At 40.2% G+C, this 26,960-nt stretch overlaps 1 protein-coding gene across 1 annotated transcript in view; it reads right to left on the reverse strand.

Annotated features, from left to right (window-relative positions):
* The window catches only part of galnt14 (UDP-N-acetyl-alpha-D-galactosamine:polypeptide N-acetylgalactosaminyltransferase 14 (GalNAc-T14)), a 232,178-nt gene that overhangs the window by 185,679 nt on the left and 19,539 nt on the right, over positions 1-26,960 (reverse strand). Inside the window, exon 2 of the mRNA XM_005929923.3 lies at positions 2,847-3,016. Within this exon, the coding sequence (XP_005929985.1) occupies positions 2,847-3,016 (170 nt within the window). The remainder of the gene's footprint in view (positions 1-2,846; positions 3,017-26,960) is intronic.

The raw sequence follows: 26,960 nt of genomic DNA on the forward strand, positions 1-26,960 counted from the left end.
TATTCTGTACAGTTGTGTACTGTATTTATTCTTATTGTATTCTAATTTTTGCCTCATAACTTTTGCACTGTCCACTTCCTGCTGTGACAAAACAAATTTCCCAAGTGTGGGACTAATAAAGGTTATCTTATCTTATCTTAAAAATAAGGTAAAAAATTCTTTGTTTTTACATTCATCGCGCCCCAATATGCCCAAATATCAAAGAGAAATTAAAAATGCATGCTGTGGAAGAGTTCGGGTCTTAGGAGGTTAATCACACAGCAAACACTGGCTCACATACACAGGACAACGGATGTTCAAGCTGGACATTTACTTCATATACTATGAAGTAATATACTATACATATACTAGTAAAAAAAATCATGAAAAAAATGAAAAGGATTGCGATCTGTAATCATGTTTTGTGGTATGGGACATCAACGCCCCTCCATGAGCAGCACCAAAACCCTCAAAGAGAACAGAACTGGGATGAAGATGGGTTGCAAAGCAGCTTGTAGACACACTTTAAGCAAGCTGAAGGAGCTTAAACAGCATAACGAATGTCTGAAGAAAGTAGCATGTTGAACATTTGTCAACTGGATGCATAGAAGGGCATGACCTAAAGCTACACTCAAATCCATTATCCAATATCAAGTAAGTTTTCCCCGATGTTTGAAGGAAGTAAGTAAAATTTAGTTATATAGCGCTTTTCACAGATAAAAATCACAAAGTGCTTTACAACACAGGAAATGGGAATATAAAAACAATATAACAGTAAATAAAACAATGTAAAACAATAAAACTATAAAACAGCATAAGAAGAAATTAATCAAATGCTTTTCTAAATAAAAATGTCTTCAGCTGTTTCTTAAAAGAATCAATGGAGTCCGTGCAGCGAAGAGACAGTGGGAGAGAATTCCACAACCATGGTGCCACAGTCTGAAAGGCCCGATCCCCACAAGTTTTAAAGCGAGTGCGCGGTACCACCAGCAGTCTCTGATCTAATGACCTTAAAGCCCAAGAAGATGTATGTGGTTTCAGCAGGTCAGATAAATATTGAAGAGCCTGACCATGTAGGGCCCTAAAGGTTAGAACTAAAATTTTAAAATGAAACCTAAAATTTACAGGCAACCAGTGAAGGGAGGCCAAGACTGGAGTGATATGCGATCTTCTCTTGGTGCCTGTTAAGAGACGTGCTGCAGCATTCTGCACAGTCTGAAGACGATTTAAGGCTGATTTGTTAAAACAAGTAAAAAGGCCATTACAGTAGTCTAAATGAGAAGAAATAAAAGCATGAATAATGATCTCAAGTTCAAGCTTTGATACCATTAGTCTGGGTTTAGAAATATTCCGTAAATGATAAAAACAGTTTCGGACCAGCTGCTTAGGATGCTGCTCGAGCGACATCGAACTGTCAAATACGACACCGAGATTTCTAAGGCTTGATTTTACATAAGGGTCTAAGAAGCTGATATTCTGTCTAATTTATGGGACCATGTGGTCTGGAGCAATAATTAGAGTTCCATGTCACTGAGGTCAATTAGGAAAAAGAGGGGGGGGGGCATAGCAAAAACCTATAAATCTATATATAAACTGTTAAAAAAATCCTTTTCACTCCATTTTTCATTTTATGTTCCCACAGCTTCTGTTATTCCCTGATTTAATTAAAGATCTAAGATATATTGCGCAACTCAGGTGGATCCAGTGCATCTCACTGCCGCTTAGAGACTCCTGAAAAACTTTTGGTACTGCAGTTTGGTACTTACTGTTTTGATCTAAAATGAAGACAGATTCAACATTGGCATGGCTTTTTTTTCTTCGCTTAATGTTATTTCCGTCAGTCAGAAAGAGATTTTGCACTATTTTTTTAGCACGAGAGAAAGTTTGCAAACTAGATGCAATGCTGGTTCTGCTTTGAAATCAAGGAGCAAACAGACCACCCAGTGTGTGGGTTAATCATTAGAAACTACATCGGGTGGATAAACTTTGCTCCCAGACTTTCTAGGCACATCAATTATGGCCGGGTGAGAAAAACCCAGGAAACAAAACTCAAAAAAAAAAAAATTGTAAAAAGAAAAAAATTATATATCAATGCAAAGACGTGGCTTTGTTGTTGAAAGCCTAATAGAAACAGAATCTCAGCAAACAAGCCGTGTTTGTGTATCCCACACGATCTCAACCAACAACACTGGACCTCTGAACGCCTTCTACAAGTGCCTGGAAGTTTTTATCTCCTGAAATATACAAGTAGGGAGCTGCTGTCAATGCGGCAAGCTCCTTATCTTCCTGCTGAGCGTCTTTCCAACAGAGGAAGACGGCGCTCTGCTAAGAGGATTTCTATTTTGGTTTAATTTAATTTCTTAGCGGACAGGCGGATTGTAATTTGGTGGTTTCTCTATGAAAACGTGTTGGTTCCATAATCTAAATTTGTTTTAGTACAGATAGGGGATTCATTACGAACTCCAGGAGTTGCTGCTTTAATTCGGTGCGTGCGCGCTTATGTGCGCACACATACCTGTAATACTAAAAGCTGATCTGTGGTGTTGTTGTGTGTTTGTTGATGTGTTTGTTTATGCCTGCAGGCAACATGAGTTTGTTTTGTGTGATAAGCTCTCCTTTTATGCACGGATGCAAACTTGTGATAGATTTATACATAACTCTGTAGTCTGCCTGTAATAAATAGATTCCTCCAGAGGTTTGTCTTTCAGGTGCTGCAGAAACATTTTGCTACAAAGAATCTGCACTTTCTCAAGCTCGTCTGCCGTCTTTAACACAACACACATGTTGTATTGTGTCAGACTTCTCTGTGTGTTGTCATTTATACTTGTGCATGTTCGTTTTATATACTGCACTCTGTGGTTTTGTACCTGTAGTGTCGAGTGTCTCTCAGGGCTCGATCACTGGGGATGCGTTCACTCTCTCTCTGGTTGAAAGCGTACAGAGTGTACGGGTCGTCTCCGGGCTTCCAGCGCCGAGCGCTCAGGTAACTCCGCTCATCAAAGCCCTCCAACATGTCCTCCCACTCTGCATCTGAAATCTGGAAATCAGTCAAAGCCGTTAAAAAGAGAACTAATGATCACATGTAAAAGAGAAATGCACTCTCATCAAATTTGATGCGGTATAACAGAAGACAGAAGATGCAGTTTCTGTTTGTTAAATCAAAATATTAAATAAATCAGTTTGCTCTGTTTTATTTCAGTTATATCAGCCTAGGTGCTGAAAATGAAGCCAACAAGAAGTGCCAAACGGTCACTTGAGACAGGCTGCAAAAGGGAGTCATTCCCCTGAGGTGCCCGTGCTAAAACATCCAACTTAGACCATGAAAAAAAATGTGTTTTAATGTGGCATAAAAAATGTGTCTTGTCTTTAGAGCCCATCACTCCTTTTTTAATAACTGCATTAGGACTAAACTTTGTTTTTTAACTCACTCATGTTGGATTTTCCTCAGGCTTAATGGTGAGTGTTTCGACTGACACGCGTAGCTGCTAGCTGTGTGCTAGTGATAAATATGGTTGCCGTGTGGTACAGCCCTTCCAACAAGTCTGTGCTTCAGTTTTGGTGAATGAGAGTCCAGCATTGTATTAGTCTGACATGTTAATTAGCGGACACATGTGATTAAAATGGCAATTTCTGGTTCCTGAACAATGGTGCAGTAGAAACGAGTTAGCTTGCAGTGGGCAAATGCATGAGGCAGTCAACACAATGAAAAGATCTACCATGTATTCAAAATCATCTTTGACATATAAGAAAAGAAACAACGTGATGTAATCTTAAAAAAAAAACATCAGGTTCACAGTTATCTTTTTCTATTTTATCAGTCATCAGAACATTTGAACTAGTGAACGTTGGATTTATTCACACATGTTCTTTGCTGCTCACAGCAGAGGGCTTTTTAAAAGCATCTGAAGAGCTTTTAGGGGTCATTTTATTTAAGGGAGATTCAGAGAGCTTTTCAGTTCCTGCTTTTTGGTATTTAACAAGATGCAGGCCGTGCTTCAGTTTTTCATCCTCTTTGCTGCCTGCTTATTTTGTGACTAAACGCTGCATTTTTGTCTCTCGGCAGCTTGTTTGGTTTGTACTTTGATGTTGTAATTCTTCATTATGTGATGCTCTAAATCTGAACTATCCAAACAAACAAACATGGAAAAGGGGCGCACCACTTTTCCTCTTCTTGTTACAGACATTTAAGGGCACAAATCAGCCAAATACACCTCTAAATAACAGCTTTTCACACATAGTGCCTGCATGTTATTGCATTGTTGCACTGCTGCCAGCATTGTGAAAAGCCCAGTTTGGATGTAGCTTGTTAGCCAGTCAACAGATCAATGAGGCAATTAGTCATCAAGTCAGTCATCCAGCATGATGATCAATTAAATGTGTCAATGCAGTATTGCATGAAAAAGAGAGGCCCCAGTCACACAGGCCAAGACACCTGTCAGCAACCGTGAGGCAACCACCGGCCACGAGGGAAAAATGTACATTCCCCGACCAGTTGGCAAGTGGTTACTGGAAGGTCACAGGTATGCAGTGCAGAGGTGTGCAGAGCGGCAAACACTGCAAACTGTGAAAAGTGTGACAAACTGTTTGCATTCAATAAGCAATAGGGCATTTCGTTGCCTTGTACTTGTGACATGTGCAATGACAATAAAGTTGAATTCTATTCCATCCATCCGCTTATCCTTTTCAGGGTCGCGGGGGGCGCTGGAGCCAATCCCAGCTGTCATAGGGCGAAAGGCGGGGTACACCCTGGACAGGTTGCCAGTCTGTCGCAGGGCCAACACATAGGGACAGACAACCATTCACACTCACATTCACACCTAGTGGCAATTTGGATTATCCAATTAACCTATCCCCACAAGCTGCATGTCTTTGGACGGTGGGAGGAAGCCGGAGTACCCGGAGAGAACCCACGCAAACACGGGGAGAACATGCAAACTCCACACAGAAAGACCCCAGCCTGATGGTGGAATTGAACTCAGGACCTTCTTGCTGTGCGGCAACAGTGCTAACCACCGTGCCACCGTGTTGCCTTTCTATTCTATTCTATTCTATTCTAAGGCACAACTTACTTTGAAGGGGAGCGTTCCTAGTTTCTGGTTTGCCTCACAAATTGGTAATTAGTAGTGAAAGTATCACTAACGCTCAGAGAGTACATTATGAGTTTGGTGCAGTACACTCTTTCCAGCAACTACTTGCCAGCTAGTTGGGGATTATACATTTTTTCCATAGCAATTGGAGGTCATCAGGGGATCATCAACTGGTCTCTAGACCTGTGGGACTGAAAGCCTAGTGATCGTTACTGGTGCTTACAGGGACTATTCTCAGTCTTCTAACTTACACCAAAATAAATTAGCATCAGACTGGCGTAAAAATGAGCTAAATTCACTGCTCTATGTCCAACGCAGGCAAAACATGACGACTTTCAAATTAGCTCCAACAGATATGTTTAGGAGTAAAATCACAACGTGTGCTGGAGATACAGAATATTATTTGTCTCTTTTTGTTTAAGATCATTTTGGTCAAAGGAGAGGCGGGTGTTTATGATGCTACAACTATAACCCGTCCAAAATCATTTAAACACTTTAACAATTCAGCTCACAGATGTTTTAGTTTTTCGTACGTTTACCATAAAATATGCAAATAAACAATGTTTGATGCTCTTGTGGGTTTTGAGGGCTTTAAGAGCAAAGGGAAAACAAAAATGAAACAAAAAAATCGTCTGGTACACCATTACTTTGTAATTCTGGTACACCACGCAAGACTGATGCAAGTTTTCTAACCTTCAAAAACACTGGCATCAGCTCATATCAGTAATGTATGAAAATCATATGCAGAGACTTAAAAAAAAAAGCTACTTGAGATACAGTAGGTAATCCATCTTGCCTGTAGTTTTTTTGTCACTTACTACTAAGTGGTAATGAACATGCATTCAATTCATTTTGACATCTGAGAATTGATGGCTGGCTGCTGAACTGTTCTGCATTCATGATTTTGGTGGTTGGAAAATACCCCCCCCCCCCAACTCCCAGAGCGACATAGAAAGAGCATGGAACAAATCTGTGAATATAACACAGAAAATTTAGGCATTTCTTGCACGGAAATGTTCTTCTTTTTAATGACTGGAGAAGCTAGAAAAACATTTTTCAACTGCAGTACCACAAAACAACAGTTTTACAGTAAAATGAGGGCGAAAAAAATGTTCTGGAAGCAAACTTTAAAACTTTTACAACACATTGGAAAGTAGACATGAATAATGTAAAGCATATGCAGTTTGCAGTTGATGGGCTATGCAAAAGCAGCCATATGGCCCTTCAACATACCAGTAAGGAAGCAAATTGTCAGTGTAAGTCACCAAAAACTAACTTTATGTTATTCATCACAAGTACCAGAGACAGTGTCGCACAAAGGAAACAACCGACTCTGCAGAAATCTTTACGTCTCCAGAAAATACAAACATTATAAAATAAGATATAAAATGTTAATGTAGCTCATAAATCCCAATCAGCTCCTGAACAGCTGGTGGTGAAAAACACAAGGTGGCAATGACTTTAAAAAAAAAACAAAAAAAAAGCTACAGCTGCACTTTCTGTCTGTCAGACCTCTGCTTGGAGTGTGTGTGGAGTTTAAAAGGGAGTATATATCACTTATGAGACAGTGCAGATGCCTGTTGTTTGGGAGACTGAGAATCAGATTTCTCAGTCTTGTGTGTGTGTGTGTGTGTGTGTGTGTGTGTGTGTGTGTGTGTGTGTGTGTGTGTGTGTGTGTGTGTGTGTGTGTGTGTCTCACTTGATAAAGAGAAAGTGTGAGTTTCATCTTTGGGTAATACATGAGAGAGACAGAGCAAGGAATAGTTTCTTTGAGGGTGAGAGATATAATGAATGTATATTATTACTCTCTCTCTCTCTCTCTCTCTCTCTCTCTCTCTCGCCGCATCATAAACATAACACAGGAGCTTCAGCAAAATCCCCGGAGGCCATATTTTTTCTCAACGACCATACAGCCCAGCATGTAGTGCAGATGAATGGACACACACGCACACTCGCAGGGTCACAACGTTGATGGTGTGTGTAACAGAACAACATTTACGGTGAAGCAGCTGCCTGGATGGAGTGATGTGGAAAACGAATCATCTTCTTTTGTCCTCCTCCTCCTCCTCCTCCTCCTCTTCTCATTATTCAGCCATACGACTTGCTGATGCGACACATTGTCTAAATGAGGCCATTAGAGGGCTGGGAGTCAGACTCTTTGAATGTGTGTATGTGAATGTGTAAGGATGTGTTAGTGGAACTTCCCCTGGTGGCTTTAACCGCAAAGCATGAGAAGGAGAGGAGAGGAGAGGAGTGGAGAGGAGAGGAGAGGAGAGAAGAGGAGAGGAGAGGAGAGGAGAGGAGAGGAGAGGAGAGGAGAGGAGGGGAGGGGAGGGGAGATGAAGAAGATATTGGAGTAGAGAAAAGATGGGGAGTGGATGACAGAGGGAAAGAAAAGAAAGTGGAGGACAGAAGAAGAGAAAAAATAAAGATACTAAAGACAAAAAGAGGGCTAGAATAACACAAGAGAAAGAAAAAAGATTCAGAGGAAGAAAAAACAGGTAGAGGGAAAGAAAGGGAGAAAGTGGAAGATAGATGGAGGCTGAGCACAAAAAGAAATTAGAAAATGAGAGCAGTCTAGAGAAAGAAAACCAAGATTTGAACAATGGAAATGACATAATTGTAGCCTGGAAGAAGAAATAAGAGCAGTTTGAAATCAAACAACTGTAGCAAGAAAGAAATAGAAATTAAAAAAAAGAAAGTCATGAAAACTAATTACAAAAAAAGGGAAAGAGGGAAAAGTGAGGAGAAATAAAGAACATTCAATGCTTGTCCAAATCCAGCAGTTTTAGTTGTGCCTCTGTAACTTATTAGCACTGAGAAAAAGATCTGCACTGTACCTGTCAGGTTACAGTTAGAGGAAGATGAACAGGAGAAGAAAAAAGAAATAAGAGGAAGAGGAAGTGTGCAAGGTGAAATGATAAAGGGTGGGACAAGTGGGAAGATAAAAACAAAAACGATTTTTAAAAAGGGAAGGATGATTAAGATGGCAAAGAAAATGAGAAAAGGAGATGAGAAAAATGAGGCAGAAAAATGGTAAATAACTGACAAAAAGTAGGAGATATAAAGTGAAGACAAATAAGAAAAAGATAAGAACGAGACACATAGATAAGCAAGTTAGAAAACAGGAAAATGGGAATAGGAGAATATTGAAAATGGGAGTAGGGAGGTGGGAAAAAAGAAAAAGAACTGAAGGGCAAGAGGAAAGAGAAGTAAAGAGAAAGGAAATGAGGACGAGAAAGTGAAAAAGAAGTGGACAAAGTAAGAAAAGAGGAACAAGGGCAGGCTGTGATTAAGCTTCTCTGGGTTTCACACACACACACACACACACACACACACACCTGCGGCCTTCTCGCCTCTGTAGGATTTGTTTGTGTCTTGTCTCGCTAGAAGCTCAGGAGTGGCTGCGTTCAAGGTCCCCTGGATTCTATCCTATTTACAAGACACATACCCGCACAGGCGCACACCCGTACACACACACAGCTTGTCTTCCTAATGCACCGTGGCATCCTCTCAATGCCTCTCACGGTCGCTTACATGAACACAGACATTCAATTAACAAACCTGAGGCACGAATCGCTGGACAAACAATGTGTGGCTCTGCGAGTGTGTGTGTGTGTGTGTGTTTGAGTGTCGAGCCAAGCCACCAAGGAACCTATTAATTCATCCAGACTAGACAGACAGATACATTTAGAATCATAATGAGAAAGCTGAAGCCTGAGCCCCACACACACAAACACACACACACACCGGGGTGTCACGGTCATTGCGTACTTTCTGACAGCTCATGGTGGAGAAAGGTAGCCGGGGTAAAGAGAGAGAAACGGAGAGGTGTGTGAAGGAAAAGAAGAAGACAGCAAAAGGTAACCTGTATATTAAAATGTGGTCCTGTAATGGAAGATTATTGATTTAGATCCCTCTGACCACTTTGAAAGATCCAGTCAAAGAAAGTAAAAGAGCAAAACAAGTTCACAATCAGCTGCTTTTTTTTTTTTTTAAACAAGCTTATAGGCGATCCATTACACTTCAGACGTCTTTGACTGGTGTGTTTCAGACAGTTTTTTCTACCCTTGGCTCTGTATGATACCATTAGGATTAGGGCCAGCTATCTATATCTATGAAGCCTCACCCACCTGCTGTTCAAAGCTCTCGTTTGTGCATTTTGTGAGAGGCAGCCAGTTAGCAGAAGCTAAAGCAGCTTGTTTCAGACAGAGGATAAACTGACAGACCGCACAAAGTCATAGTATTTAATAAATAAGGATAACTTCTGACTGTGAATCAGACAAAGTTACTCTACAAGAGTCCAGGAATAAAACTATGCAGCTGGAAATGATCATAAGTGATATAATGATCACAAGTTGCATGCCTGAACTTGTGAAATACCCACATTCTTTGCTGCCACACACAAATGCCCGGTTAGGTTAATGTCACTCTCTGCAGGCGTTTGCAGTCCATAGCAGTAGTGTTGCCGTACCATGCAGTGATGCAGCTGGTCAATGTGCTCTCCACAATGCAGCTGCAGAACCTGATGAGGATCTTGGCCGACATACCAAATTTCCTCAGCCTCCTCAGGAAGTACAGCCGCTGTTGAGCCTTCTTGACCAGCTGTGTGGTGTTCAGTGACCAGGTGAGGTCCTCACTGATGTGGATGACCAGGTATCTAAAACTGCTCACCCTCTCCACTTCAAGCTCCCGCATAGCAACAGATGGCATGAAATCATCACATCTACACATCCGACATCAGAGGCTATTACCTCACTTATATCCCACTTTCTAACAGCATCATGTATAATCAAACAAGAAATTGTTAATCATTAACTTATATCAGTGTCTGACCTCATGGGGTTATAGTCTTTGGTGATGCTGGGTTTTTGGTGGTCAGAAAACTTTAAATATACTGCCAAGGCTGTAATCAGATTTTTGAAACTAGGGAGGTCTATTTTTTCTCATAATGTATTATATTTAAGGTACAGCACTAGAAAAGGCTACAATATTGCAGCAACAACTCCTAGTGTTGAAAAAAGGGTAAATGGTTTTATTTATCTATATTTAAAAAAAGCTGTGAATGTATTGCTATGTATAAAAAAAAGCCATGTGTAAAAAATATTATGGAACGGGTGAGTTGTGTGTATAGAACAATAAAAAATACAACAAAACAAACTGCAGAATTATTAATTCAGTTTAAATAAAATAGCAGGAGGGGGAAAAGCTACTTATTCGATGACTTTGGCCCTACTGTGCCTCTGATTGACTCCTCATGCCTAAACCAGCCAATTATCATTTATTATGAGTCATGCGGCAACACAACCCCCTGAACTCAACCCAATCAGAGACACAGTAGGCTGGGCCATAACTTTGCTAAAAAGTCTCCACAGGAATTCTAACTAAAAGCCATCTGGCGCATCATACAGTGATTTGTGCCAATTTTCACTCTTTAAAAAAAGGCCTCAGTGACCTCACTTCATAGCTGGTTCATAGCTGTGCCAATCCCAGATGAATAGTGAAGGTTGTGTCGATAAGGGCGTCTGACATTATATTTTTGTCATATCAACATGCAGATCAGAAAAGGTCCAAATCGCTACAAAGCATGCTGCCAAAAGACAGGAAAAATAAAAAAACTGTATCGCAGGCAGCTACTAGCTACAGCCACTTGTTTTGGCATCCACTTGTCAGTCAAAGGAGCCTATGTCGTAGAGGCGAGGTTGCTTGAAGGAGAGCCCTCCCGTAGAGCCATAGATTTTGGACCAGTACTGATACAAAGCTTTTCTTCTCTACTTAAGCACTCAAAACACTTTATTCAATGTATCTTGTTCATCCTGTCATACAAGCAGTAATTTTCTACACAGAAGTGCTTTCTGTCTTGCATTCATGCATCAGAGAGCAACTTCACCAATCCTTGCCTAAGGATACTGAAGGCATGCAGACCGAAGCAGCCAAGACCACGAACTACCAGCCTTCTGATTAGTCGTTGACCTGCTCTACCTCCTGAGCTACAGCCAGAGGGTGAGTGTAGTGTGTGTGTGAGGTGGAGATTAAGGGCACAGGCCCTGGAGATCTGATCCCTGGTTATTGAGGCCGGCGCTTAAAGAGCTGAGCTATAAAACATTTCACCCCTGTTGCATTTGTTAAAAAGGGAGAAATTAGCTATAGAGCGCAAAAGAGTTTCTTTGACCTGCCTGTAGAAACAGGCTGTTTTAGGAGTGTGCCTCAAGTGGTCATGGGTGAAACTGCAGTATTTGGCACTTGGACACAGACTTCATTTTTTAGTTGTTGCTTGTCCATACTCTACATGAGCTATATGAGCTGCAGTCAGTGCTGAGGGTATTGTACAAAAATATGGAGTTGGAGCCTCTCCATATCATAAAACTATCTCTAGAATACATATTTTTATTCCTGCACTGGTGGATGGAGATATACTGAACATATATCTCCATGTTCAGTATATCTGGTGTATGTGACCATTTTTACTTTTGATAATCTGTGTACTACAGCCTCCACTAATCCTGTCATACAAGCCATGCATATGGCAGCAGGAGAATCATCAGTATTACCTGTAATGAGAATCTATTTTAATATCAGTGTCATTATCGGTGTAAAGAGTATTAGTGTTCTTATTTTCAGAGCATTGCTTGCTTGTCAGATAGATTCACACACAGAAGCAAAGAGCTGGAGAGAGACATCAGTGTCTGAACAGAGGACTGCTGCTAATGAGAACATTGCTCTTTGAAGACACACACGTGTTTGTGCGAGGGTGTGTGTGTGTGTGTGTGTGTGTGCGTGCGTGCGCACGCGTCTGGTAGAGAGAGTATTACAGGCTATCCAGTTGAACACAGCACAGAAAATGAAGGATATGGTGTAAGAGAAGTATAGTTTTAGTAAAACAGAGCCTACAAAGCAAGCTTTCAATTTACTGCTACTGTTATTTCTGATAAACCAAACAATACCACACTCTCACCCTCTCTCTGCTTCTTTACCTTAAAATGTGCCCCAGTCAGATGATGAATTACCTATTACATCCAAGGCATAAATCATGTGTGTGTCTTTATTACCCCCTGTTCATGAGCACCACTTGAACACACATACACATAAACAAACATGTCAACCCCTTTATTATATTGTGATGTATCACCTTTGTAAGAACTCTAAACAAGAAGCCAAACAAGTAATGTCTCCATTATTCTGCGTTTCTATTTAAAATATCTGTTTGCTTCTGTAAAGGCAAATTAAACTCATAGCATTGGCAGTTATCGGTGACATTATTACATAAAAGGAAGGAGAATATAATCCTTCATGTCATCCAATTTGAAAATTATCTCGCTCGGGTTATACGGGTAGGAGAAGGCAGAAAGGGTGCTGAGCATTACTTATAACAGACCCAACCATTTCCCCCTCCTTTTGTGTTTCTGTGCATGATCCTATGACATTATGTGGTTGCCATCTCAATAATGACAATGTAAAAAATACAGCCTTCTAGCAAAATAATGTAAGGATAAAATAACACAAGGACAATGTGTTGGAGATGCTGAATTCAATTTGGAGCCACGGTCATGTATAAATGGCACAAAATCTGCAGGAATACAACAAACATATGAATATGGATTTTCAGCTGCAGATTAAGTGCTATGCAGCGCAGGCTGACAGTAAAACCCCCGCTTCAAAAGACACAGAGATAAGCATCCAGAAGACAGATTATGCAGCGTAAACAAATAAAAGAAACCAAAAAGGAAACATAAAAGTGTTGGATTAGTTACAGCCAAGACAGGTCAGATGCTGCACAAAACACCCATGTTTGAAAAAAGGGTGCACAACTCACAGCAAAACAGGCCTCATTTCCATAGACTCTTTTTTTTTATAATCCTGTTATCTAAAGTTCGCCAATTAATTTTCATGCTGCAATGAGGTACCAAAGTTTTGTTATCTTCAGGTCACGACTAACCATCTTGTTATCTCATGAAACTGCAAACTCTTTTGTAAGATTGTGACTTTAGATCTTCAGATCAACTTCAGAGGGACTCGGGGTGGCGTCGCTCTTTAAAGTCCAGCTCACTGAAGGGAAACCAAAGCAGCTCATGCACAGTCAGTGGAAATGACTGAACAACTCTTCACACTCTGCTTTGATGAGAATGGAAGAGGCAGAAAGTTTCTATTATAGATAAAACTCCAAAGCAGCACTGACAGATTTTGCTGTTTTGAGATAACAAGATTATTAATGATTGATCTAGAGAAATAGGAGTTTTTATCTGTTGGTAATCGTAATTAATTTCTGAAAATGTATGCAAGTACAAGAAATATAGAGAGGCAGTGATCTCACAAGTAGGAAACTTATTCAAGATCTAAATCTTTTACATCAACGGTTTTAAATATACTTTTTATATTTGATGGTTTCTATAAACAAAATCTCTGGTCATATCACTGAGCTGTGATCAAGTCCAATCCAATTTTATGTAGCGAACACTTTTTTAAATACAACAGAGCACCAAAACTCCACACAGCAAAACAAGCAAACAAGAAAAATTACAATAAATACCAGGTAAGATCCCAGTAAAAAATTGTTTTGAAATGTGTTTTATTAACAGGTAATGAGTGGAGCATCCTAACATCGACAGAGAGTTTATCCCAGAGTTTGCGGGCTTTAGCAGAAAATGATCGATCACCTCTGGTGGCTTTCGGTCCAGTTTTTGGGACTACTAGGAGCAGCAACCTCGGGATGATGTATGGAGTCCACAGCTCAGCTATATAAGGTGGTGCTGATCAATTAAAAGATTTAAAACCAATCTTAAAATCTTAAAGTGGTTCCTAAAATGAACGGGGTGTCTATGGAGGGAGGCCAGGGTGAGGATGAGCAGCGGCATTTTGGACAAACTGCGGGCAAGCAAAGGAAGTGTTGCTAAATCTGCGTTGCTTTACTTGTTTTTATAATTCAGTTAAATTTGATTTATAAAGCACCAAATCACAACAAACATTGCCTCAAGGCACTTTGTATTGTAAGGTAAAGACTACAATAATACAGAGAAACCCCAACAAATAACCCCCTATGAGCAAGCACTTGGCAACAGTGGGAAGGAAAAACTCCCCTTTCACAGGATTAAACCTCAGCCATCTGCCACAACCGGCTGAGGGTCCAAAAAGAATGAAACCTGTTATTTTCAAAAATAAAATGTTATTTGTGTGTGTAATATGTGTATTTCCTTCCATTGACCTTTCTGAATACCAATTCTCTGCAATCATCTGCATGTTTCTTTTGGTGGCTTTCATGGATAAATCTTATAAGGTGCTCTTTCTCGGTGCGATTTTAATGGGCGGGGGGGGGGAGGGGGCGCAGAGCCATTGCAGGGGGGGCAAAAAGAAAAAGAAAAAAAAAAAAGAACGCTTGGACACTGCTACCATAATGGACAAAAACAGTTTGGGAACCACTGAGTTAACCTAACAAGCAACAAGCATGTCACTGGACTGTAGGAGGAAGCTGGAATACCTGGAGAAAACCCATGCAGGAACTGAGCGAACAAGAAAGTTTGAATCCAGAACCTTTGTGCTGTGAGATGACAGCTCTAACCTCTTCATCACTCTGCTGCTTCATGTCCCCTCACATGATTCCAGTTGGTCATTCGTTTTCACTTTCTCTTTCAAAATGTCTTCCACAATTTTGCAGTGTATTGGGATCATTGACATGCTGGAATATTCATCTCTTGCCAAGATTCTTGAGAGTCATCTTTTTATTCGGTATTTGGCCATTACAGTTGGCACTCCAAAATCACTGTGGCAGTGCTGGTGCAGACAATTTTATTTTGGTTTTAACTGACTAAAGAATATGCTGCCAGTTTCAATCAGGCTTCTTTTCACACTCTCTGGCAAAATGGCTTTCTTCTTAGATACTGGCCATTGAGGTTGAGAACACGCCAGGTCTTTCACTGGTCACTAAAACACCAGTGTCCCCAGTGCAAATCAGAATCACTTGTAGTACTGTTTTCAGTTTGTTCCATTAGTGTTTTTTGTTTTGTTTTTGTTTTTTTTTTTGGGGGGGGGGGGGGGGGGGTTTGTGTAGCTTCTTTTTTTAGGATGGCCATCGGCCCTCCTATTATTGGCAGTATGCTCCTATTAAACAAGCTGCCTGCAGCTGTTCAGTAGCCTGTTAATACCCCCATTTTTTAATGCTAGCAACTTCCTTCTTGCTTTTTCAGGCAGTTCTGTACCTTGTGGATCCAACATAGACCAAATCTGACAAAGCCGATTGGGCTTTTGATGAATAATGATGCTAGGCTTCATTTTCAATTACAATTTTTGCTTCCAATAATTCTGAAAACAAGATATATGAGATAAAACAGTTGCTGTGCTGCAACTGGTTTTTTTGCAATTATGTTTTGTTTTGTGTAATAAATCTAGTGTGACCTTTTCTTTGCTTCAGCACTCTTTCACCACTTCCTAAAAGCCCTGATCTACTCACTGTTTAGTTCCAGCCACGACTACACAAGAACAAGAAGAAGGAAAAGTCATGAGAAGGTTGCCTTAGGTGAATCATAGATAACATCCCGTTACTCTCTCTGCAGTTCTGTGCAGGTGTGCATGCTAGAGCAGGGCGATATGACCAAAAATATTTATCACGATATACATTTGAAAATTTCTCCCCTTTGGTTTTCTTTCTCTCCCTCTCTTTCTTTCATTCTTTCTCCCTGTCCTATCCCCCAGTCATGTCTGTCCGTTTGTAGCAACTGAAAATAAAATAAATTCATAATTATAATAAAGGTCAATCAAATGGACCAATATGGCAAGGCCATGATGATCCACTTGGTAAAATAAATCCGCTTGGCATCTTTCTTGGCCTTAAGACAACAATTCTGATGGCTAAAGATCCAAACGGGACACAAAAAAAAAAAAAAAAAAAAAAATTTGAAAACGATAAACTGACGATATAATTGACACTAGCAAAATACTTTACAACTCCACAACTTTATTAGTGCAAAAAACCCATCAATGTATTTTCACTTAAACAAGCAGCTGTTTTTATGTGCATTAAAGTTATATAAAAATTTAACAGTGCAAATGCAAATTCCTTGCTGACAGTTTAACCAAAAGGCATTTCCAGTGGAAATTGGCCGACATATCCTCAGCATAACCATGTATAATATCCACAAAACTTAAAAGAGGTTATACACACACAATACGGTAATATTATGTTGAAGCACAGTACGTATCACTCCGCGAGGCTCCTGCCTACGATAGCTGTAATGCTCTGACAATCCATCAAGCAGTCCGGGTTTGTAGCTTAGCAAAGTCGTACTAAAACATTTGACAGATTTTCGAGCGCCGTGTACCACATAAAATCGTTTCGAGGTCAGTAAACACAACCAGAATTCAAACATAAGGCACACAGGATTATAAGGGGCGCTGACGATTTTCAGAAAAATCAAAGGATCGCTTTTAAGTGTGCCGTATTTTCCAAAAAAAAACACGGTAATAACCGTGAACGGTATGATATGGCCCAGCCCTAGTGCATGCACTTCTGCAGACTGCCAGGACACTCATTGCCCGGGTTTGCACTCACAGGTCTCCAAAGGTGAATGCTACAGCCAGCGGCGACAGGCCATGTCAAAACATGACCTAAAGAATCATGGTTATGATTTTTGCCTTAATCAAGCAGTTCTGACATCTTTTTTTTGGTCATCATCTTTGTATTACTTCAATATAGTAATAAAATCGCATACCCGAATTTTACATTTTTTACTCATGGATGCAGTGAAGGAGGGTTGGAGCAACAGAGGAGGATGCAAGAGATAGGGTGAGAAGGAGGCAGATGATCCACTGTGGTGATTCCTAAATGAGCAGTCAGAGGAATTATTATAAGATACCATAATTTTGAATCGTTTAATATTTTTATGCACAATATTGTATTTTTACTACAGATTGTAGTCTCATTCTTTCCTGACTGTTCCTGCAAAAGTAAGTCTATGAGTAATATGTTTGCTGGTATCCAGCTAACAGTCCTTTAAAATCCATGTTGGAAGTTTGGGGTGATGCTGACGGGATACATCACATGTTTGACAGGTTTCTGCTTGTGTGTTTGCTTTCTGTTTGCTGGTGAGGTTAAAACACTGAGCAAAGTAAGTTGTGTTTTGGGTAACATCACCCTCTGTAGTAACTCTGCATATTGAAAAATGATGGGGTGAGAGAAACAGACTTGTCTGACTAATTCGAATAACCCAGTGTGTGAGGGCACGGGCTCCAGAGGACACCTTAGGCGTAAACGAGCCACACCACTGGCTTTGAGAAAACGGCACTAATTGACGCTCCGGGGATCAGAGCGAGCTGCTCAAGCCATCACTGGTGTAGCAGTGTGCATGAATAAAATACTGCAACCCATCAAAGCAGTGTTCAAAAGCACTACTAGTGGTCAAAAAAAGTCCACTGGGAACTTCCAAGTGATACCAATCAAAACCCAGCAGCCACAGAGGCTAATCCGCAAACTAGTGCATTTCCCCCCCTCTCTTTTTGTCTGTTTTCACTTACACAGCATGAAGATTCTTAACTTTGTTCTGTTCATCGTAGAGAAGCTATCTGGGCTAAATCATTATAGTCATTCCTAAAAAGAAATGTCTCATCTATTTTCATGTTTCCTCATTTTCCATTCATGTTTTTTCTCCTTTGCTCCCTCTTGTCATCCTCCCTCTGTTCACACCTATTCTGATATTCCCAGCTGTTCCTTCTCCCCTTCTTTCTCCTTTACTGTCAGCTTCTGAAGTTTCTTCATCATCAGTGCTTCTCCTTTGTTATTCCACACTGCCTGACTCCTCTCCTTATTCTTCCTCTTCTCTCTCTGGCCTCCATTTATTTTTACCTACTCCCTTTTCCTTCCACCTCTCCTACTGTGTAAAGTGGTTGCTGTTTGTTTGAAGTCAGGGCTTATTGAGCTCAGGTCTGGGGAGAGCACAGCTACGTCGATACTACACACACACACACAGAAATACACGCACACACCGATAGAAACACCTCCTCTTTCTCTCTCTGTTCTTCTATCAACGCTGTCTCACCCACAGGGACTGAAGTGGATGCACACATACACACACTGCTCAGTCATCAATTAAGGGTGTGTATAGATCTCTCCCTGCAGCAGTGGTGCTTGTTTGGTTTCTACATTGTTTTCTGTTCCAGCTCATACATCTCTGTCTATGACCCCAACACACATACAAATACAGCCACACACGCACAGACACATACAGCCAGATATACACACAGATACACACACCTCTGCAACATTATTAGTTTTGTTGTCTCTGAACATTTTTTGTAGCCCTGCTTTTCTCTGCTTTTGACCACAGGAGCCAAGTTTTTATTTAGTTTTTATTTTTAAAAACTAAATAAGGACATTTGTGCTTGTGTGGTAGTGAACTGAAAGCTGAACAGCAAAGCCAACAACAAAAGCAAAAAAAAAGCCTTCTCCAGCATATAAACTGGTATTTATACAGGAAGAATCTGTCATAAATGTGCAGGCATTCTTCAGATCATCCACAAAAATCTTCTACGACAAATCAAACCAGACAGAGTGGAGATTAAAAAATAAATCAAGACACAAAATAAAACATACATTTATTTCTTTTTTGGTTTAAATGTTTTGGGGTTTTTTGCCATTTTTTATTAACATTATTCGTGTGTCTGTTTAGAAAGCACACCTACATACCATAATAAGTGAATTTACTAACACAGTCTTCATTCCAAATAATCTATTGTATACAAATGTACAAATTCTAAACAGGCCTGTTTTTGTGGTTAATATTATTATTATGTGTGGCTCAGGGTGGATACTTTAAATCACTGCCACCATATGTAATGGTCTGCTTTCATTGTGTGAATTGTTTGTAGTCCAAATATATATTTATTTATTCATTACCTCGGCCGGAGTCCTTTGCTCTGAACTTCACAACTGATCTCTTTTTGTGTTTGTTTGGCTTTCTGCTTCAGTAGTTTTTCTTTTGTTTGTGACTCTGAGACCAACAAACGATGTTTCCTTCACGTTTTTTTATGCTATTGTCTGTATATCTTTCTCTATTTCAAATAACCTGCAATTTTATGTGCAAATGGTGATTGAGGGAGGCTCAATAAATAGCTAAATATGGAAGTGTAAGAGAGGCTCATGCACTTCTGTGAAATGTCATCCTGATCAGGAGCTATAATCATCATGTATATGTATGAATTTAAAAAGCTGACTAAAACAATGCTTTTGCACTTTCATGCTTTGTGTGTAGCACTTTAGTTTTAGTCATTAATGTACACACTGTTTTATGCATCTGTCCCTGTTATATTATAATAATAAGATGCTACAGAGCCTCCTTCTCTATGGGAGTTGGGACAGGCTCTAGTCCACCTGTGACCCTGAATTGGATTAAATTCAAAATTCACCAAATTCAAATTTAAATAAAGATATTACTTTCTGTACACCCCCCCAAAAAACCAAAACAACTCAATTTTACTGCCTAATCTAAATGCAATTATTTGATGTATACTTGAAACTAAGTATGAAAGCAGTAGGAAAATAAAACCATTAAGGGCATGAAATATGAAATTTTATCCTTTTTTGTTGAACATAATGGCAAATGCCTTTGGACTCATGTCCCTCAGTTACAACAGACAAGTAGTTGACATCAAGTTATTGCAAATGTTAAGTGTGTCTCATGTGGCCCAAATGTCACAGCATGCCTGACACATCTGGCTAACATAACACAAACCACTGGCTGAGATAAGGAAGTCAAATTAACTGTGAGTCAATGCCATCAAAGCGAAATGTGGCCCACTGAAAACTGCAGATATTGGCCACATTTGAGTCGAGCTTTCATTTCTATTTGGGAAATATAACACGGCCATGACAACTAGGAACATTTTTACAATAATAACTTCTCAAGGCAATGCCCTTTTTCAAAAGCCTCTTATGCCTCTTCTGCACCTACTTGGCTCAACTCGACTCCACTCCACTGGATTTTGTTCGTTTTCCATTATAAATGAGTACCACCTCAATGTGGGCATGGACATTATAGCAACACCTACAAAAGTCAGAGACATCATTTGTATGCAACACAAACAAAACACAACAATGGAGGATGTCGAAGTACATCTGCTTCGACATCCTCCATCGACATATCTGACTGGCCAATCAGTGGCATACAGTCTGTTGACATCACATTTGTGACTCAGATCACTTGGAACACAAATGTGTAGACATATATCCCTGAAGTTATCTCAAAACCCAAATACTGAACAAGAAATCTAACAATGATGGAGTAAGTCATTGGAGCACAGGAACTTGCTTTTTATATATAAATATATATTTTAAAAAAAAACCTACAACACAACTGGACAGGACTTTATTATCAACCAAACATAAATTATGTATAATCACATGACTGGACACAAACATACTGTATAGTCAAAATCTAGTAACATACTGTTACTTACTTACTATAGTTGGGTTTCCAAACTTTTTTAAAAAAAATTAAAAAAAAACTTCCTGTATGATGCCCTCAGAGCCAAACACACACATTTATTCTCATTCAAACCTTAAGAGTCACAGCTGAAGCGCTGTTTGGCAACTTTCAGAAACTGTACGTGGTCCAGATTGTGGCTACTCTCAAGCAAAAACCCAATTTCTGACCTCCGGCATCCCCGCGTAGGCAGTAGGGCTGAGATGAGGCAGAGTGTCCCCACGGGGATCGAGAGAGGATCACATTGCATATTCATGGCACACCAAAAGAACCAGGGATAAATGCATCCACCATAAAGCATAGGAGAAAAAAGGAGAGTGGTAGAGAGAGGAAGAGATAAACAGAGAGAGAGAAAATGCATTTGTAGGTGTCTACATCAAAAATTTGCCTTGAATTTAAAGCATTTTTCTTCGCAGCCCTGCAAGGCTTTCCGTGTCTGTTCAACCAAGCTCAAAACTGTAAAGAAAAACAGCCAAGGCCAATCTTTTGCATGCGTGTGTGTATTTCAGCATGCATATGTATGAGGTGACAGATGGAATGTAATTTAAACATTACCTTGTACAGATGCACATTTTACCCTTCACACACATATGAGAAGCCTCAGCATGGAGATTTATGCATAAACATACACACCATAATACTCTTCAAAATAACCCTGACATATATTCAGAAACAACTGGAATACTGTCAGTTAGTTACTAGTTGCACTAGTATCACACTTGTTTGTCCAGCACATCCCACAGATGCTCGATTGGGCTGAAATATGTGGAATTTGGAGGTTGTCAGCACCTCAAACTCATCATTGTGCTCCTCAAACAACTCCTGAAACATTTTTGTTTTGTGGCAGGGTGTGTTGTCCTGCTGAAAGAGACCACAGCCACCAGGGAATATTGTTCCAATGAGACATGGTCTGCAATAATGCTTAGGAAAGTGGTTTGTGTCAAAGTAGCATCCACATGAATGACAGGACCCAATGTTTCCCAGCTAACATTAATCTGCCTTCTTCCTACAGTGTATCCAGGTGTGAGGTGTTCCCAGGTATCCACGTGATATAAATTTAATACATCATTCATTACACTAGGCCACCTTCTTCATTTGCTCCATGGTCCAGTTCTGCTCTTCATGTGCCAACTACTAGCACTTTCAGGGGTGGACAGGGGTCAGCATGGGCACACTGTCTGGTCTGTAGCTGTGCAGATCCTACACAACAAACTGGGATGCTCTGTGTAATCCTCATGTTTACCTATTTTTCCTGCTTCTAACACATCAAATTTGAGGAAAAAATGTTCACTTGCTCGCTAATATACCTCACCCATTACCAGGTGCCATTGTCAAGAGATAATCAGGGTTCTTCACTTCACCTGTCAGTGGTCATAATGTTATGCCAGATCAGTGTATGTCCTCAAAGGGATTTATGAATGGTTAAGGATATACTACTGCTAACAATCCTGTTTCCAAAACAGCTTTAAAATGTAAATAACGCTATTTACTGTCGTGTAAATCACCAAAACTGTATTAAACTTGCCAATATAAACCAAAGTCAATATATTACATGGTAAGACAGATAATATTTTAAATATATGAATGAACCTGCTGCATGTTTCTGCTTGTTTCCCACAGTGTTGCATCACATTTTATTTTGACTACACTCTGGGTTTGTGAACTACTGAGACCAGCTGCTGTAGTTTGGAAAGCAACACGGAAACAGAATTTCAAGTACTCAGCAGGTTTTCATGTGTTTCATGATGGGCTACACGTCTGTAACAGTTAATGAGTCTGGACACAGGTGAGTTTAGCACTGAAACTCTTACTACTCCACCATCCTGTTGGAGAACATGCAGAACATGGTTAGGCATTTTTGTCCCTGATACAAACTTCATATGGGCGGTATCTGTCGCTCCAGGCCCTGGATATATCAGTGAGCATTAACAGAGCGTTACAGATGTGCAAGTTTCCCATGCCAGTGCACTTCTACATTCCCAAACCATCACAGATGTTGGTTTACCAAACGTGGACTGATAACGAATAAAACTTTGTGTGATCACAGGACATTTTTCCATTTTATCACAGTCATCCTAAATGAGCTCAAGCTCAGAGAAGGTAGCAGTATTTGTAGATGTTAACATGACAGAGTTTTAACCGGTTTTCTGTTTGACTGATTGTCTTTACCCAGTGTGTCAAGATTGATCACAGGACTACTAATAACAAGAGACAATCATTCATGCTCACAATTTCACCTATGATCAAGCAGTGCTAACAACTTCACTGGCATTGACCTCCCACATCATGAAGACCCTGGAAAGGCTCATCCTGGACCAGCTGCGACCCATTGTCAGACCACATCTGGATCCCCTTCAATTTGCTTATCAGCCTCGTCTCGGAACAGAGGACGCCATCATCTACCTGCTCAATCGTGTCTACACCCATCTGGACCAGCCAGCGAGCACTGTGAGGGTCATGTTTTTTGACTTTTCTAGTGCTTTCAATACCATCAGGCCAACCCTCCTGGGCGATAAGTTAACAGCAATGCAGGTGGATGCTTCTCTGGTGTCCTGGATTGTTGATTACCTGACAGGAAGACCACAATATGTACGTCTCCCACAGTGTGTATCTGACAAGGTAATCAGCAACACAGGGGCACCACAGGGGACTGTCCTCTACCCCTTCCTCTTCACCTTCTACACCACAGACTTCAGCCACTGCACAGAGACCTGCCATCTTCAGATGTTTTCTGATGACTCCACGGTAGTTGGATGCATCAGCAAGGATGATGAGACAAAGTACCGGGCTGTGGTCGACTCCTTTGTCACGTGATGTGAGCAGAATCATCTGCAGCTCAACGTGGCAAAGACCAAGGAATTGATAGTGGACTCCAGGAAGACCAAGAAACACTTGACCCCTCTTTCAATTCAGGGGGGTCAGTGTTGACATTGTGGAGAACTATAAATACCTTGGAGTACACATTGACAATAAACTGGACTGGGCTACAAACACCACAGCACTTTAAAGGAAGGGCCAGAGTCATCTCTATTTTTTGAGGCGACTGAGGTCCTTCAACATCTGACAGAAAATGCTCAGGATTTTCTACGAGTCTGTTGTGGCCAGTGCGATCCTCTATGCTGTTGCATGCTGGGGGAGCAGGCTGAGGGTCGCAGATGCCAACAGACTCGATAAACTGATTCGTAAGGCCAGTAATGTTGTGGGGATGGAGGCGGATGTTGTCCAAGATAAGGACAATGTTGGATAACACCTCCCACCCACTCCATGACATGCTGGTCAGTCACAGGAGCACGTTCAGTGAGAGACTGAGATTACCGAAAAGCACCACTGAACGACACAGGAAATCTTTCCTGCCTGTGGCCATCTCTCTGTACAACTCATCCACTTAACACACTGTTTACTGCAACAGCTACACCCTTCTTGCACATGTTCTTTTTCAGCTATTTATTAATAAGTGACTTTTATGTATATATATGCCTGCATATATTGTGCTATTCTTAGTTAGTGTATTGTCTGTCTCTGTTAATGTTTGTTTATAATGGAGCACTGTAACGAAAAATAATTTCTCCTAGGGATCAATAAAGTATTCTAATTCTGATTCTGATTCACCACAGTCCCACTCCATAAATAAGCATTCTTTAGTCATTTTCAATGACTGCATTTCATTGTTTTTATACTATCTTCCAATTAATTTTAGTGATTGTCAGATTGCTTAATTGTGTGTTTATATATGTTCTATTCAACCGTTTTGGAGAAAAAGCTGCTAAAGTCAAGAAAAGAGTTTTAATAGTTATGAAAGAACCAGTTTCTTGATTTTACTTTGGTGGTAAAGAACAGTGTACAGGGTGGAGTGTTCCTGTACACTGCTGGTAAATGTATTCAGTATTAAGACCATTTCTAATTTGTGAATGCAAAGAAAACTGTCACACACTTTCTACTCTACAATAACACCATCTCCATCTACAATTCAGGTGCAGTAGCTGTCAATGATAGACTGTGCTCCCTCTCTGTCTGTCCCTAATCTGTCCAGATATCCCAGTGGACAACAGTCCTGGAAACCATTTATCCAATCACAGCTGTTCAAAATTCCTCACCTTCTCCCACAAAACCTACTTTCGCTGGTGAATCTAAATTCCTGGGAGTGTGAATACGTTGTTTTGGATGCTTAGCAAACACTGCAGAGCCAGACGTCTGGAAGCACAGCAATAATTCACCCTGTGCAAAAGCCATGAATAAAAACAAACTTAAGAGAAGAGACAAAATACAAAATGTGATTCTTCTTTCCCTCTATTCTTCTCTGTCACCTCCTCTCTATTTTATTTTTCTCTCACACAAAGACACACATGCAGAGACACAGATACTTTCCTTTCTCCAGTTCACCTTTGGTTTTCATCAAGTGTGTTTCAAAGAAATATTATTTTTGGTATTTCAACAAAATGAAATAAAAATTGATGTTGAAAGAGCAGCGACATGCTCACAGACATAAACACGGTGCCGCAGTTATCGAACAACAAACGGGAGAAGTAATAAAAATTAATAACATAGAAGTCTGGCTTTGCTGAAAAAAAAATCCAAGGACAAAATCACAACAACACAGATTCATTATTAAATGTCTTGACAGCAGCTGTGTGTGTTTGTTGTGTGCACTGAGCTCTCAATCTAATCCCTTTCTTTATTGGCCCCAAGCAGAAGGGTCAGCCGGGGAATAAGCAATATTGTGTGTGTACGTTTGTGTGAGTGTGTGGGAGAGAGAGAGAGAGTGTGTGTCATTGTTGCCGAGCAGGAATGAAAATTTTACATTTTTAGAGGGGAGTTTGGAAGAAGGTGGAAGAGGAAAAAGATGATAGGAGTGCTCGTTTAAATCCCGCTGGTAATATTGCTTTCTTCACTCCCTTGGCAAGGAGATTAACTGCTAATGGAGAGGATATATCTGCTATTAGCCCCAGCAACAACAACAACTGTGACAACAGCAACGGCTTGAAAAGTGCAATGGTGATGATGACAACCGCAGCAATACGTACAGCAGTCGGCAGACTCTCCTGTCTGGGCCTCACAGCTGACAGCTTTGAAGCAACACGAGTTTCAGAGTGAAGCGCCGGAATTTGCTTCAGTTCTGAAGTTACAAATGCACCTCAGGTCTTAGAGGGTTAGTGAAATGAGACTTTGCAGACTTGAGACTTGACAAGATTTTAAAGTCTCTTTTCAGTCTCTGCAGGTTACATGGCACGCTGGCTATGTAACAGAGAAATGCATGGAAATTGTGCTGTTTGCTGTGTGCAAGTCTTGACCCTCATTTCATTAGATTTAACTTCCAAGGAGCCAGACTATTGTATTTTTAAATGCTCTTTAACAACAGTTCTCATGGCTTTCTGAAGGTCTGCTTCTTGTTTTGTTTATTAATCCACTTAACCTACGAACTACGAATCATTAAATCATCAAAAGGCACATCATTCAATCAATAGAAAGGTTTTGTGTCAACACAAAACAGACACTTTGGCAAAGAAAAAGTAAAAGAAAAAGAAGCTCCTTTCAAATGCCCCCTTATTCATAACAGGTCACCACAGCATGTAGCTCCACATGTTTGGCAGATTTTTACATCAAATGTCCGTACTACGGTGGCTGGGAAGTGCAAATCACATTTACAACATCAACAAAAAATTAACATTTCCGAAAACACTTTTACATAAAAAAAAAAACCCAAATAAAAAAATTGACAACAAAATAACATTATAACTATAACATTATAACTATAACTAACTATAATAACTGATTTTGTTTTCTCTGTTTTTGCTTTGTTTTTGTTTGTTTGTTTGGTTGCGGGGTGGGGGGGAGGGGTTGTGGTTGTTGTTGTTTTTTGGGGGTTATGCTTGTTATGTGTATGGGTCCTGAGATGTTGGGGGTTTTTTTTGTGGGGTTTTTTTGTGTGTGTGGGCAGAGACTGGTTCTCTGCTGTGTTTTGTCTAGTGTGGAACTGGTAGGGGGAGAATTCGGGTTGGGGGGTTGGAGGGTATAATGGACATACCACTATTCTGAAATCAAGATTGACTTAGCTGTTGCTAACTTTGTATGTCATTGTTGAAATCAATAAAACAAAGTTGGAAGAACAAAATAACATTTAAGAAAACACTTTAACAAGTCTGCAACAAATTAACAAGTGGCTCTTGACGGAAAGGGATTGTCTGAAATACCAGAAGTGACTCAACGATTAGGCTTACTCTATATTTGTAGTACAGAAAAGTGATTTGTAGTCAGCTAAACGAGGGCTTTTCACAGAAGTACTGTTCAGTTAATGTTTGAAGAGATTTTACAAAAGAGTATGGGTGAGATAATGATGTTCAGATTTTTAAATGTCACGGGGATTTTCTTAAGAAAATATCCAGGCCTTAAAACCGTCATGGTCCACACTCCAGCCCAGCAGGTGGCAGTAAAG

This window comes from Haplochromis burtoni, unplaced genomic scaffold (assembly GCF_018398535.1).
Source record: "Haplochromis burtoni strain Fernald_Lab_line unplaced genomic scaffold, NCSU_Asbu1 Contig_126, whole genome shotgun sequence".
Lineage (NCBI taxonomy): Eukaryota > Metazoa > Chordata > Actinopteri > Cichliformes > Cichlidae > Haplochromis > Haplochromis burtoni.